The sequence below is a fragment of the Capsella rubella genome, unplaced genomic scaffold, assembly GCF_000375325.1.
Source record: "Capsella rubella cultivar Monte Gargano unplaced genomic scaffold, Caprub1_0 scaffold_1, whole genome shotgun sequence".
Taxonomy (NCBI): domain Eukaryota; kingdom Viridiplantae; phylum Streptophyta; class Magnoliopsida; order Brassicales; family Brassicaceae; genus Capsella; species Capsella rubella.
The window spans coordinates 5,371,035-5,385,677 of NW_006238923.1; the positions used below are offsets into that span (position 1 = coordinate 5,371,035).

At 39.0% G+C, this 14,643-nt stretch overlaps 4 protein-coding genes and 1 non-coding gene across 5 annotated transcripts; 1 reads left to right on the forward strand and 4 right to left on the reverse strand.

The window, feature by feature from the left end:
- Nucleotides 1-28: 28 nt before the first annotated feature.
- On the reverse strand, nucleotides 29-1,835 carry LOC17900657 (WD repeat-containing protein 43). The gene is made up of 7 exons (XM_006303983.2): nucleotides 1,694-1,835; nucleotides 1,515-1,613; nucleotides 1,156-1,391; nucleotides 987-1,069; nucleotides 780-891; nucleotides 598-660; nucleotides 29-401 (listed from the first exon to the last, which is right to left on the reverse strand). Exons 1-7 carry the CDS (start codon nucleotides 1,737-1,739, stop codon nucleotides 213-215), a joined length of 828 nt encoding a protein of 275 aa, XP_006304045.2. The 5' UTR covers nucleotides 1,740-1,835; the 3' UTR covers nucleotides 29-212.
- Nucleotides 1,836-3,148: 1,313 nt separating this feature from the next.
- Nucleotides 3,149-4,975, forward strand: LOC17898460. Its single transcript, XM_006303221.2, has 2 exons — nucleotides 3,149-3,310; nucleotides 4,016-4,975. Exon 2 carries the CDS (start codon nucleotides 4,024-4,026, stop codon nucleotides 4,804-4,806), a length of 783 nt encoding a protein of 260 aa, XP_006303283.1. The 5' UTR covers nucleotides 3,149-3,310; nucleotides 4,016-4,023; the 3' UTR covers nucleotides 4,807-4,975.
- A 110-nt stretch (nucleotides 4,976-5,085) lies between these two features.
- On the reverse strand, nucleotides 5,086-8,714 carry LOC17899672 (periodic tryptophan protein 2). The gene is made up of 7 exons (XM_006306669.2): nucleotides 7,375-8,714; nucleotides 7,025-7,276; nucleotides 6,822-6,914; nucleotides 6,303-6,674; nucleotides 5,840-6,184; nucleotides 5,521-5,748; nucleotides 5,086-5,429 (listed from the first exon to the last, which is right to left on the reverse strand). Exons 1-7 carry the CDS (start codon nucleotides 8,614-8,616, stop codon nucleotides 5,259-5,261), a joined length of 2,703 nt encoding a protein of 900 aa, XP_006306731.1. The 5' UTR covers nucleotides 8,617-8,714; the 3' UTR covers nucleotides 5,086-5,258.
- A 189-nt stretch (nucleotides 8,715-8,903) lies between these two features.
- TRNAW-CCA lies at nucleotides 8,904-8,975 on the reverse strand. The gene has a single exon. It is a non-coding gene; the product is annotated as a tRNA-Trp (tRNA).
- Nucleotides 8,976-9,258: 283 nt separating this feature from the next.
- LOC17899922 (boron transporter 4) lies at nucleotides 9,259-13,442 on the reverse strand. Its single transcript, XM_023790042.1, has 13 exons — nucleotides 13,388-13,442; nucleotides 12,538-12,745; nucleotides 12,368-12,450; nucleotides 12,038-12,230; nucleotides 11,802-11,940; nucleotides 11,545-11,710; nucleotides 11,291-11,457; nucleotides 11,026-11,199; nucleotides 10,847-10,942; nucleotides 10,658-10,774; nucleotides 10,235-10,572; nucleotides 9,871-10,150; nucleotides 9,259-9,726 (listed from the first exon to the last, which is right to left on the reverse strand). The coding sequence occupies exons 2-13, from the start codon at nucleotides 12,651-12,653 to the stop codon at nucleotides 9,595-9,597; spliced, it is 2,001 nt and encodes a 666-aa protein (XP_023645810.1). The 5' UTR covers nucleotides 12,654-12,745; nucleotides 13,388-13,442; the 3' UTR covers nucleotides 9,259-9,594.
- Between the last annotated feature and the right edge of the window lie 1,201 nt (nucleotides 13,443-14,643).

Sequence of the window (14,643 nt, forward strand, 5' to 3'; positions counted from 1 at the left end):
ATTCTTGTCAGCTTTTTCGTTTTCAGAAAATAATAATAAACTCTTTCACATTAAGTCTCGTCCATATCGATATAATCATTACGTATTACAGAGTTGGTGCCGAGACTTCTTGAACAGAGATTGTACCATTTAGCCGTACTCTTTCGCATCTAACAATCACTCAATCAGCCTCATCACACAAATCAAAACTTTTGCCGTTTTTAGGAGCTTTCTCAATCGCTCATGTCGTCAAATCCTTCAAAATCATTCACACCATCAGCTGCTTCATCAGCTGAGTCGTCTGCCTCTTCATCTGTCTCCATTGCTTCTTCTATTCCTTCTCCTTCTTCTTCATCACTGTCCTTGTCCTCATAGATAACAGGACCTTCATCTTCTTCTTCTTCATCCAAGTCGTCCACAATCTACGATTAACACAATCAATGACAAATCAATAACATACAATACGATCCACAAGTCTGTGTTATCCATGTAAAGCAAGATCTCAGGACTTCCATTGCGTGTTTTTATCCCCCTAAGTGATTTATGGGATCTACTGCTACCCCTAGGCTAAAGATTGAAATCAAATTCTTCCACATTTCATGGTAAGACAATACATACCAAGTCCAAGCCACTTGAAACCTCTACGGCAGTATGAATAGTTGAAACTCGTGACTCGATGAGCTGCATACACGACCAAAATATACATATCAATGAAGCATCCATAGTGACTTTCTGATCTGTATCTCTGACAGATCCGGCACAGCAAGCACAGCCATACAATAAGAAAAGCAGTTCCTAACCTGATACATAGTGTTTAATGCGAGCAACGATGACTCTTGGGACATAATTCCACTAGAATGAGTAAGTAACAGACTCTTTATCCACGGAAGAGTACAAGCCAAAATTGCACCCCTGTAACAAAGTAAATAAATCACAACTTGAATACCAGCTTCAGCAAACAGACAAACCATACACCCAGGAAAAATATGTACATCATCAACTCTTACCTTGATTGTAGTATTGGTAGAAGGGAATTTAGAAGCTTGAGTACCTCAGCTGAATTCAACTTAGCAACAGAATTAGCAATAACCTGTAATGCATAGAGAGCTTGAAAAATTAGTAAAATGAAGAAAGTAAACATAAAAAGATCAAAAGGTAAAGAAATAGCAAGTGAACCTGCTCATCTCGGTTGTACAAGCAGTCTAGTAGAAGAGATCGATCATCAGCATGCAATGCTTGTCTGAGAAGAACGTTAACAGAGGCAGCAGTAGGAGGCTTATCATCACTGGGAGCAGAAGTCTCACTGATAAGCTTGTCGCCGCTTAATAAGTCAAGACTCTCAAGTTTATCACCTATGGTTGGCTCATTATGTGTATCATCTACTAACACTCCATCTCTATCTTCATCAAGACCTATATATCAATCAAATAGGAACCACTTATAATATAACATTGGCCAACTAATTCATGAAAAACCTCTATAACTGGACTCTTATCCTCAACACATTTAACCTTAAAGGGAAGTTGTAAATTTACCAGAATCGCGCGTAGAGGGTAATTCAGGTTCAGGTTCAGCTCGCTTCCTGTTCTTCTTCTTATGCTTCTTCTCGCGGGAAGAAGTATCAGCGATTTCACCTGTTTCACCATGTTAATGAGCTATAGGCACAAAAATTGAGAAATTGGCAAACAAAAAGGGGATAGAGTGAACTAAGAACCTCCACCATCGGAGGAGAGAAGATGCTTGAGTTTGTCCTTGGCCATCGTCGGCGATCGGTGGGAGAAGGAGAGAGAGAGAGAAAGAGAGGCCGACGTGGGTTTAGTTAGGGTTCTTCTTCTTCTTTCTAGCCGCAACAACTTCACACAGTTCACACAACTAAAAAGCTACGGGTCGGGTCAAATTGGGTGAACTGAAACGCTTTTGAACTGTTGGGCCGACTTAACCCAATAGTTGTTGGGCTGAGTTTTTCGCAGTCATCTGTTCCAATATATACACATTTTTCTTTCACATTTTTATCAAAAATAAATAAATAAGACTTATCCTCCTCCTCAAGAAAAAAACTATGAGGAAAAAGTATTTGTATGGGATAAAAAATAGTTTGGAAGCTCTGTCGTTTGATACTGACACGGTTGCCCTTGCATATTAGTGGCAACTGGCAACATCTAGGATTTGGATTGTGTGGTATCTTTATTTTCTTTACTAGAAATGTATTTTGCACCTATGTGTATATGTTTTTATCTACTACACACCTTTCAAATGTACTAGATTGATTAGTAGCATGTCTATACATATATGATACATGCGAAAAAGACAATATGTATATACATATCTTCTTTTTCCCCCCCAAAAAAAAAAGTTTATACATATATATACAGATATGACAGCTAAATAGATTATATATTTTCTTCCTTTCACCCCACATTATTAAGAAAGATAAATTTTATGTTCTTTAGATACATACAGAGAATAGAGAAGCATATTTTGGGACATAAGCAATAACATAACTAGTTTTTAAGAAGTTTCAAATGATAAAATAAATTTTTTTGGTCAATATATAATTAATATAAATGACAAATACTTTTAAAAGCCAAAAGTTAACGTTAAGACTATATGATCTTATCATCTGTATTTAAATTTATATATTGACATATAAAGGTACTTGTAAATAATCCTTGTTAAAGATAAATATATGCATATTTAATTTTTTTATATGAGAAGATACCACATAACTTTTATGAATCTTTTTAATATATAAAAGTATATGTTAGTATTTAGTTAAGAGGTAAACAGAAACAAAATATGAGTAATGTATTTCTAAATAATATGTTAAGGATTTGTTCAAAAAAAAATGTTATGGATTATTTCTTTTTTTTCGTGTGACATGTATGTATGTTGTGGGAAAAAAATCAAAAAAAAACTTTTGAAAGCCGTTTAAAAGGAAAAAAAAGAAAAAAAAAAAAAAGGGGAAAGGCAAAGAAAGTCAAAAAGACAAATGTGGTTAAATAGGGCAAAAGGAGGACGAAAGCAGAGAGGAGAGAGAGAGAGAGGGAGAGGGGGGTGGACTTACACAATTACAAAGAAGGAAGGGTACTTTTGTCATGTCTGAAAAGACACATCCCACATCCCTCTCTCTCTCTCTCTCTGTCTCGACGCCTATAAAAACAAAAGACCACCCGGACAATCTCACATTCACGCACGCGCATCCAACTCTTTTCTTTTCTTTTTTTTCATCTTCACCGTTTCATACGAAACTCTTTACGAGGAGCGAACCTCTCTTTCTCTCTCTCTCTTTCTCTCAAAGAAGCCTCTTTTTTTAATCTTTCTCCGGCCAAAGGTATAACAATAGCTTCCGTTTCTTTTTCCCTTCTTTGTTTCTCTTATTGACGATTGATTGCTTGATTGATAGATTCCCTCCGGTCTGGTCTCTCGATCCTGTTTATGTTCTGTCGTTTTCCGTTTTTCTTTTGATGTGATCAGAATTTTCCTGGTCGTCAATTTTCGCGTTTGAATTTTCTGGGTGAATTTTTCTTTTATAGAATTGCAAATCGAATTGATCTGTTTTGATATTCTCTTTTGTTTGAAATCTGATGATGTTTATTCATTTGATGAGAAAAAGGATTTGAGGAGTCTAGAACTGTTTGCGATAAGTGAATAGTTTCATCCCATTTGACCAATCAATAATTGAATCGTCCTATTCGTTTTTGAGTCTATTTCATCATGCTCTACATTCTGTTGTTGAGAATGTAATCATCAGTGGCATTGAGTTCATGTTCGAATACCACCGTATAACTTATTTGAGCTCTTCCTTTTCTTGTCTCCTTGATTTCTTTTGTTGAATTTGCTTTTGGCTGTTTTATATACTCCAATGTAATGGATTGTTGAGTCCTAGGCTTTGCTTCTACAGAACTGTGTATGTGTGATCTTTGCGCTTTCTATTCAATCGTAGAAGAAACTGAAAATCCATGTTTTATGGCTTCTCTACTGACACATCTTGATTGCAGTAGGCTGTTAACACTCTTTCTATTGCTTTTGCTTTCAGTGTGTGAGATGCACAAGGAAAGACGTAAAATGCCTGTTTCAAGCAACACGCATAGGGTTTCACCTTACCCGCTTCGCTCTTGTAGAAACAAGAAACAGAAAGAAGTCGAGTCACCTGTTGAGTTAGAGAGTGTGAGTGAATGGGAGGATGTGAGGTGTGTCATCTGTATGGAGCCGCCTCACAATGCTGTCCTCTTGCAGTGCTCCTCCTTCTCCAAAGGGTGTCGTGCTTACATGTGTGACACTAGCGCCCGTCATTCCAACTGTTTCAAGCAGTACCGCAGAAACAACACCACAAGCCGTTGCAGTGGCAAGACTCTAAACTGTCCATACTGCAGAGGAGAGGTTCAGGGGACAGTGAAGTCTACGTGTGCTCGGAGATTCATGAATGCTAGACCGAGGTGTTGTACTGTCGACAAGTGTGCTTTCTCTGGAACCTATGCACAGCTGAAAAATCACTTGAAAACTGAGCATCCGGGTTTTACACCACCTAAGTTGGACCCTTGGGAGCAGCACATGTGGGAGCAATTGGAGAGAGAGGCGGAATACATTGAATTGGTCAATGCTCGTCAGAGATGGGATGCAGAACAGAGATTGTTGGCCAGCTCTCTCCATCAGCTTCCATATCGCCATCCAATGATTGATCTCAACTTTGATGCCTTCATGCATAATCTGCTCCTTGGTGCAACCATTGAGAGCCGTGGGAGGAGCCAAGCAAGTCCTGACAATCACCCAGCTCACATACCCCGACTGGAGTTTCATGCGCCCATGTATCCTAGATGGACACCGTGAAGATTCAAGTGCTGAGCGTATGCTGAATTCGTCAAAAGTTTTGATGTCTCTCGATTTTTTTCCATAATGTAATCTTTAATAGCGACATCATTTCTTGTTCTAGGCATAAATTTATATTGTTTGTAGTTTTAGATTCTTCTGTTAATGAAGTATCCATAGCTTGGGCTCATCTTTTGCCTCTTCAAAATTTTCTGTTAATCAAATTATTCATATTCTTCAAATTTGTTATGATTGGAACTTGCATTCTTCAAAAGTTTCTGTTAAATCAAATTACTCATATTCTTCAAATTTGTTATTATTGAAACTCGCATTCTTCACAAACTATGCAGGAATTTGTCTAACATTTTAGCTCCATTTCGCTTTTTCACATTTGAAACACATCAAAACTTTAAAATTGTTACCCCGAAAAGGAAGATGAAAATTTCAGATGTTACATAGAGCAGAAAACATAATCAATGAGTGTTTGGAACAGAACACAAATAACGAAGCGTGTACTCATTGGATGAACACATATCTGCAAGATCTTGGTGGGCTCTGGTGACTGCCTTTTGCAACGATCTTAGTGCAGGTAATAAACTTCTGTAGTTTCGCTGAATGGAACTTCCGTGTGCCTTACAAATTTCCTGCACATAAATAGACAACATAAACTTTGATCAGGTTCAGAGCACTTGAGCAAAGATTAACTAAAAAAACAGAAGGAAAAGAGCATGTTACCTGACACCAGTGAAGAATGAACTCCAGATGAGGACAGTTCTCAAGTAGACCCACTAAAGCTTCCATAAGCCTTTCTAAGTATTTCTGGCGAACAGAGATTGCAACAGCTTTTATGTCTGCAGGGGATACAGCAAAGATGCATTTTTTGATGAGGCTGTCTTCGTTCAAACGCATACTCAGAGCAAGTGCTATGCTCACTTCACCCTCCTTTATGGCAGCCTCAATAGCCTACACAAACAGTGAAACAACACATTAGCTTTGCTTTTCAAACCAATAATCAGAACAGCAGCGACCACCAGTGATATTTACAAAGGCTCACCTCTGGAGTAACGTCTATGTCAAGATCGGTTGGATCAAAGATGAAGGATTCATCGATGGAATAGATAAGAACCCCTTCTGTTGTTGCAGCTGCAAAGCTTCTCCCAGTTGGGGCAATACTGAGGCTTTTTGTCCGGATGATAGGCCTGCCACGGTTAGGCCTCGATCCAGGCAGATCGTAACCCAAATTCCCCCGAGACTGTTTATCAATGCCATCTTCTTCATCGCTGTTGTCATCATCAATCAGATCCATCGGTCCTGCGTCTGTCATCTTCTTGGAGTTCAAAAAGTCAAGAACACCATCTAACGACAGATTATGGGATATCTGAAACCTTTTCAGAAGAACCTGAAAGGGAATATTCCAGACACTCTGACTAAGTAAATTTACAGTAAAAACACGAGCTATTCAAAATCAGTATCAAACTTTTTAGGATACGAAAAGCTGAACTCCAAGAAGAGCTAACCTGATCTGAAATGTCATACATGCAAATATATCTGCTAGTTCCTGCAGCTAGAATATAGCCTCCATCAGCAGAATAGCACAATGTTGTAAAGCACTTTCCAGAACTTGAATTAGCTGCCGATCGACGGTCAGTCATGACCCGACCTCCAGCAATATCTCTCCGCCCCTCTATAGTGTACATCAACACACCTTCAATGGTGTCCCAGAAATGAATCTGCCCATCTAGCGTACTGGAGGCTAATTGCTTCCCATCAGGACGGAAGGCAACAGTTAGAACATCGTGGTTGTGTTGAAATGTCTCCACAGTGCCTTTGCTAGCAAACACATCCCATAACCGAACCGTATTGTCCCAGGAGGATGAAGCTAAAATTTGCTGCATGAAAAGAAATATTTGAACTAGATAAGGCATGGAAGTTATAACACCATAAGCCAGAAGTATAGATAAATCCAATACGTTTTATCTCAGTAGCTGGTATTCACAAGATTGTTTCGAAACATGAGACTATTGCAGTATGTTTACCGTTAAGGGTGAAAACATCAAACCATGAACAGGAGCCTCATGCCCACTCAGGATATCTTTTATTTGCCCAGTCTTCTTGGACCATACAAAAATCTGCACATAGGCAAGTATAAATGATTCACCTCACCAAAACAAAAACTGTAATCCAGTATTTCTGAGTATGTGACTGGATCCAGCAGGCCAAACCGCCTAAGTTGAAATACCTCAAATGAATCTAGAGTCCCAGCACAGACGACATCACCACTAGGGTCTGCTGTTAAGGAAACAAACTGCCGCGGTGTAGGGGTTGTGTATGTCTTGTAATTTTTGTATCTTTTAAAATCCCAAGCACGAACAGTGCCGTCCAGAGATGCACTTAAGAGGGAGTGGTTGTCAGCCATAAAATGAAGAGCAGTCACTGCGTTAGTATGCTCGGTGAAAGTGATGAAACATGATCCTGACATAACGTTCCACACCTGAAATATGCGACATTGCAAAACATGGGCTGGTTAAATTCAGAAACAGATGAAAATGGTATAAAATCAAAACCGTTAGGTCTTCGAGGTTTTAATACCTTGACTTTGTTATCATCAGCACCAGTTGCCAGGAATTGTGAATCGGGCGAGTAAGTTACACAGTTGACATCAAAATAGTGTCCTTGTTGCTTCAGTATATAGCTTTCAGATCGCCACTCCCAAACTAACAGTTGCCCGAGTTTGGCGCAACCAAAGGTGAGCCAATTACCACGCTCATTAAAGACAGCTGTTGTTAGCTTCTCCCTCGAAATAGACAGCAGGTGGATACAGATGAAATCTGGCATCTGATAAAGCCCAAAAACACCATTTGAGAACCCCACCACAACCATATCGAGCCCCTGATGATAGTCACAAGCTGTCACCTTTGCTGATCCCTGATTAAACCCATCCTTCCTCAACAAAGCCCATTTCCCTCTGTGCATATACTCTTCATCATCTGCTCCTTCTTCATCTGAATCACGATCTTTACCGTCATACTCTTTTCGTTTTTTAAGATCAGTACCACCAATGCCAGCGCCATTTTCCACCATCACCTCATCAGCCCTCTCTGGAGTATCAGGTGACGGTGGCTCAGAGTGGCCACCTTCTGATTCATTCATTTTGACATCCTTTCCAGTATAGCCCCAACTAAAAATGTAACCGTCCCGTGCAATGGTGAAAGCCCTGTTGACCTTGTTAGTCATTCTATCAACACCAAAGAAGCAACCCACAACAGAATCTCTATGACCCAGAAACAAAAAGGGCTTATTCAAGACACCCTTCAACTTTCTAACACAAAACAACCTAGCTGCTAAATCCTTTGAGCCAACGAGCAAATAATCAGAATCCAAGCTCCACTCCAAGGAAACAACTTTATCATCAGAATTAGCAAAAGTCCTAACCAGCTCAAAGGCGAACACAGCTCGCCTGAAACCAGGCGAGCGCCATATCTGAACCAACTTACCTACTCCAACAGCGAAAAACTTACCATCAGGGCTAAACTTCAGGGCACCGACTTTTCCCGTAAAAGTTATTCTATGAAGAATCATCCGTCGAGGCAAGTTGATGAAAAGACATCGATCCTTTTCATCGACGGCGAGTAGGAAAGTGCCGTCAGGTGAGGCAGCGATGCGACATATGTTGGTAGAGGTACAGACCGGAATAGTAACAGTATGGTGCTTGTTAAGGTCGGTGACGGAGACTCGATTACCGACCGGCGAAATTAGCTGAGTATTCTGAGTGACGACGGCGTTCCCACCTCTGTAAGGGGCACCAAGAAGGTTCTGTAAGTGGTAGTTCATGGCGTTGGGATCCTCACCTTAAGTCTGGAGAAAAATGAGAAGGCGGAGGAGTATAGATTAGCCGGAGGCGAAGGTTACGGCGTTAGGGTTTAACAAGGGCTTCTACAAAATCTCTCTTTTCAATTGATTTTTGATTTAAATCCCTAGTTTTAATTACCAAAATACCATCCTCGTTTGGCGGTGCTTTATATAGCCTACTATACATGGGAAAGGCGTAAAACAATGGGCATAATTGGAATTTTGAAATCTTTAGGTGCAAAAATTGAAGGATCATAGTTCGGAAGATTTGAACCCGACGTGAATCGAACACGCAACCTTCTGATCTGGAGTCAGACGCGCTACCATTGCGCCACGGATCCTTTGTACTTAATGTTTCATCATTTACATAACTATAGTGTTCAAATAACTCAAATATAGTATGCTCAAAATTTGTTAGAAACCCAACATTCTTTCTATACAACACAAGTTGTGCTTTTCTTTTCTTCCACACAAAACTTAAAGAAGTTGATACCATAAGTCTACTGATTGATTCATAAAGAGAATAATAAGAGGATCACAATGAAGCAGCTCGAATAGACTTTGTTCTACATTTTCTTGGAAGTTCACATTCACATATACGCAAGGACCATAACATTCTCTCTGTATTAATAATGCTTTTTTTATTTTCATTGCTAAGAAGACTATTTTGACAAACACACATCATCTCTGTTTAAAAGAACAAAAAAAAAAACACACACATGTGTAATCCGTGTTCTACATCTATATAGTTTTGCGTATGATGATGATTCATGATCATGGTCATCCCTTGGAAGAATAATCTTTGGTTCTTTTTGTTAAAAAATCACTCACTCACTTGAAGTATTCATGTCCTCGTCCCCTGCTTTTGCTATATCTCCTTAGGGGTAAATGTGCAGGTTTTTAACACCACTCATGAGTATGTGAGTTATCTTTTACAAAGTTAAGATTCATTTCAAGAATCTATAACAAAACCTGGTTGCCGTTGTCTTCATTAAGACTGACAGTGCGGACTTTGAGCTCGCCTCTGCTCGTCGTTAACTCATCTAAAATCTCGGCATCGCCCTCTTGTACGCCACTCTTAGAGTCATTCGACTGTAAAACAAGGTTAACTCGGCATTAATCCAAAACATTCAAAGACATTGTGGATGTCTTAAACGACAAGAATACAGTTTCAGGTCAAAATCCCTCAATAATGTAGATATTTATATATGGATATGGACAGACACAGACACTCACCCGGAAAGACAGTTCGAGAGGGTTTCTAGGAGTACCGGGGATTTCCTCGTACTCAGCAGCATCGAGTTCTCGGAGATGGGCCGGGTTAAAGAGCTTCGGGAGAATGTACTGTCTGATAGCTATTAAGAGGAAGAAAGGAACCGGGAACATGATTCCAGCCACGGGAATCCACGTCACTCCGTAGCAAATCCCAAAGTAGAATATCTGCAACAATGTGAAGGCAGCCATTGACTTGTATGGAACTTTCTCCACAAACGACGCGTGGTCTCCTTCCAAGACCCTGACAACAACAGTTATGGCTCTTTGTAAGAACTCTGAATACTATACAATTAAAAAAAAACAGAGCATTTTCAGAAACACATACTTGAATCTCCGGCTTGTTGGGACAAAAAGTAGCATTGTACGTTCAAAAAATTGATTCCCCGGGAGGCTATCATTGGCCATGTAAGCGAAATATCCCCATAGAAGTGAAGTGGGTATGCGCTTAATGGCTGGCATTGCCAAAACTGCACCTGCCACAAGTAGCGACTGCAACAGGTTGCTCACTCTCTGCTCGTTGACTCGAACAGGCAAGTAAGCATCAAGGTGCTTCTCTGGATCGAAACCACTATCCTCGTTCCTCTCTCCTTTTTCCTCGTTGCACTTCATTACTGCTTCTTTCAAATCTTGCAGCTCAATAATCACTGTTGGGTTTGTCTGAGTCTGTATTTAAAAGCAAAAGCTTATGATTCTGAATCTTGATATTTCTTTGTATTGGAACATATTAGATTAAGAGTCTACAACTTACAAGTGGGCTTTTGTCCATTTCTATGAAGACTTCTTGCATACTCTCGTACACTTGGGATGAAGTTTCTCTCTTCTTGATGCTTTCTTTGGCTGTCTTTACCATCTTCCTCCGGATCAACTGATATCAAACAGATTCATTAAGACCAGCTTAATATTGAGTGTTGATTAACTATGTGTATTGACTAAATACCTGTCGTTTGAGAACTGCAAGGCTTTTCGTATGCATGGGAGATTGAGGGAGCACTCCATTGGAAGGAGGCAGACCGAGCAATCCACAGATCAACGTCTGGACAACACAGATTCAAGATTTTAACCAGATATTAAATGTAGTAAAGGTGAGTTTGAGAAAAGGAGTTTGAATGATTATACCATGAAACCCAACAAGAGAATGTCGTAATGGTACGCAGAAGGGTTCTTGAGGTTGAACTCCTTCTGCTGTGCGAGCTGCGAGGCAACACTGTGGTCAAAGAAGTAGAGCCCTGCGATCATCAATGCCGGTATAAATGCCGCGAATATGTAACCCGGAGAGACTTTCCCCATGTCCTGCACATACCAGAACCAGGTATTATAACTTTAAAAGAGGCTCATATGATGGAATCTAAGATCTTAAAATGTAGTGAGTTTGTGTTGTAACCTTGATGACAGTCCAATGTGATAAAGAAGCAGAGTCCCATGGAAGAGGACTAAAGAGTCTTCTCGGGACACCAGAAGGGAGCTTTGATGGCGTACTGAAAGACAATGCTGTCCAAACCACAACCATCAAAGGAACTCCATAGTCAGCGATGAAGCTTCTCCACCATCCTTTAAGAAGAAACCAGAACATTAACGCCAACTAATTATGTTACACAGTAATAAACACCAGAGCATGGCAAGATAAATCTCTCTTACCAGTTCCGTATCGCCAAGATCTTGCTTTCCTGCTCTTCAAAGCGGTGTAGAGAAGACCAAAAGTGAAAATGATACCGAGAAGTCCGTTTGCATAGAGCCACTCAAAATGATACTTTTCAAGTTTTGAGTCTTCATCTTTTGGCATCCCAAATTCACTCACCATTCCCTGCCAATTTCATTTGAAACAAGTATATAAATATCTTTGACTTGTCATCATCACAATTCAGAGCTGTTTGAGCTGTTTTTGGACTTTATACCTTAATGGCTTGTTGGATGAAGAGAACGGATATCAACATACCAAACAGCTCACCAGCTATCCTCGTAAACCGGTTAATGATATCAGCCGCATTGAGCATCGCCATTAGGAACAGTAACAGAGCCGTCCACACACAAACCCTTCAATGTAACACCCAACACAACACTCTATATAAAAAAAAAGACATAACTTTACATTAAAAAAAGTATAAGAGAAGAGTATTTTGGAGTAGATTACCAAGCAGCCCAAGCTAAGTAGAGTTGTTTTCCCAATTCTGGTCTTCCTATAGCGAAGTTGTACAAGTAAACGTACATTAAGACAGTTGGTTCTGCAACTCCAAGTATCAACAATGGTTGTCCTCCCAATATTGAGTGTATCACTCCACATAACGCTGTTGATGCTAATGTTTCTACTGTGCTCAACGCTCCTTCTATAAGATGCAAAAAGTTAAAACCCCTCCCCATAAAAGACCAACCGTGTGCAACTTGAAGACTTTCGTTCCACCAAATAAACGTGAACACAAAAACTGGAAGATGAAAACTTTGAGAGAGATAAAAGAAAATAGACCTGTGTCACGGCTGAGCTGCTCGCCGAAGGCTATAACCGGAAGCGCAGAGGCGAAGAAAATATAAGTGGTCGGTGCTAAAATCCTGCAAAATCACCCAAAAAGTCACAGGTTTGTACCTTTTTGGTGCCAAAAGCAATATAAATAAGAGAGGAAACAAGATTTGAAGTACCCGAAACCAGAACGGAGACCAGCGACCCAGTCTTGCTTGTAACACAAGGCTCTTCCTCTAAGATCTGCTACGATACCTCGGAAGAGCCTCTTGGTATCCACTCTTCCTTCATCCATAATTTTTGAATCCACTCTGAAAGACTCGGGAGCTCGTCGTCGCTCTGTTCAGGCTTTTAGCCTTTTGGGAGTTGGGACACTCTTTTTATGACCTAAAATATCACCACAAGAAAAATAAGGAGGACGAACAGTCTATATATAAGCAATGGCATTTAAATCACGCATTATAGACATTAAATAAAAGAAAAAAAATCAATATTCATGATATTGTAGTAATTATTAATATATATATTTTTCTAAAATTGTGAAGATTCCAGTCTTTTTCCATAAACTATTAAAGAAGAAACCTCATAGTTGTTTAAACTTTTGAAGCGATGTCAATTTTACAAGCATTTTATAAGAAAAGGAAAACGCAGCGTGCCAAACTAAATTAGAGAAACATCACAAACGCATAAAACAAGCCAAAGTGATGAAAATTTTCTTTCTATGACAAATTAAGATGTAAAAAGTCTCCTCGTCTCTTCTCTCATAAAAGTGAGGTTTGAAATTGCAAATGCACCCAAAACAAAACAAAAAAGAATCAAACTTTTTCAATCTACTCCATTAAGTTAAAATTACCGGTCGTAAAATTGAATCTACCACTTTTTCATCTTCAAAACAATGATTATACATCGACATTAGAAGTTGCAAATTCCTTCACATCTCACATAAAAATAAAATAAAAACAAGACAAAGGGGTTATCAACATGCAATAACACAGAATCTGGTGGAGTCGAGGGGAGGAGCAAAAATACCGGCGGCCAAAGAGAAAACGAGAATACATATATAATTAATATTACACCACCGGAGTCGAACTGTCGAAGTATTTTAACTGTGTGAAGCGATTTATAAGGGTTTAGGTAACGAATGAGAGAGAGAGAGAGATAAGTCAAAGAGTACGACGAGGCAACAACGGTAGAGAGAGTCAGGGCCCATTTATACACGTTTTTTTGTTGGGCCTATATCCACGTGTAAGTAAACGAGTGGGTGGATTCTGACATCTGTATGATCTTGACACCTTAACACTCCTCTCTGTTCTTCTCTGTTCAAATGCTACATACAACATGTATAGTATGTGATAAGTTTGTAGGAGAATGTAATTATTTCTGTGTACTTGGAGCGGGTATAGCTAGAGATGTTTATCATGTGTAGAAATGAGCATGCACGCACGTTTTATTATGGTTACTTATGCCAAAATTCACTGCTGACGTGATCAAATAATGATCTCTCTCTATCATTATGTTATGTATATATATGCATCACTCACTCCACGCATGTGGCACTTGCATGCCCGTGGGATTTGCCCTTATTGTGCCAGAATCTTCGATCGTGTCATATTGCGTGTGTATATACAACTCATCATGTTTTGAATTACCACTATATATATGTTTTATCAAAATTCTAAGATCCTAATAATTATAAAATTTACCATTCTATAAACTAAATGTGGTACACAATAGAGAAACGATATATACTAGTGTCGGGTGTTATCAGGAACGACATATAAGATTAATTGAATAATGAGATAATTAAGTGGTATGATTTATTTACATGCACATGGGTGGTACGTAGATCTAAATCATACTACAAATGTGAAAAGAAAAAAAATACAAATTAAATCTAGCTTTGATAAGGACTCGAGATTCTAAACGCCGTACCATTGAGTTTCGACTATTATTTTATACTAATGGTGTAAAGTTGAGTCAAACACAGATACATCATAATCATATTTTAAACGTTATCCGAATATATGAATATTACTTTCTTTCATCAGCGACTGTATATTTTTCGAAAAGATACAACTCGTGTACTTTGTCAATCTTAAAATAGTTTAAAAAAGAGTCGACAAAAAAAAAAAAGTTTAAAAAAGAAATATCAGTTTCACCAAATTATGTAAAAAAATTAATAAAATTATGGTTAGGTTGATGGAGTTCTCAAATAAAAAACTCTTCAAGCCTCACACGTTCACGTAAACGAAGAGTGACTGGCCAACATTATGATATTTACTACG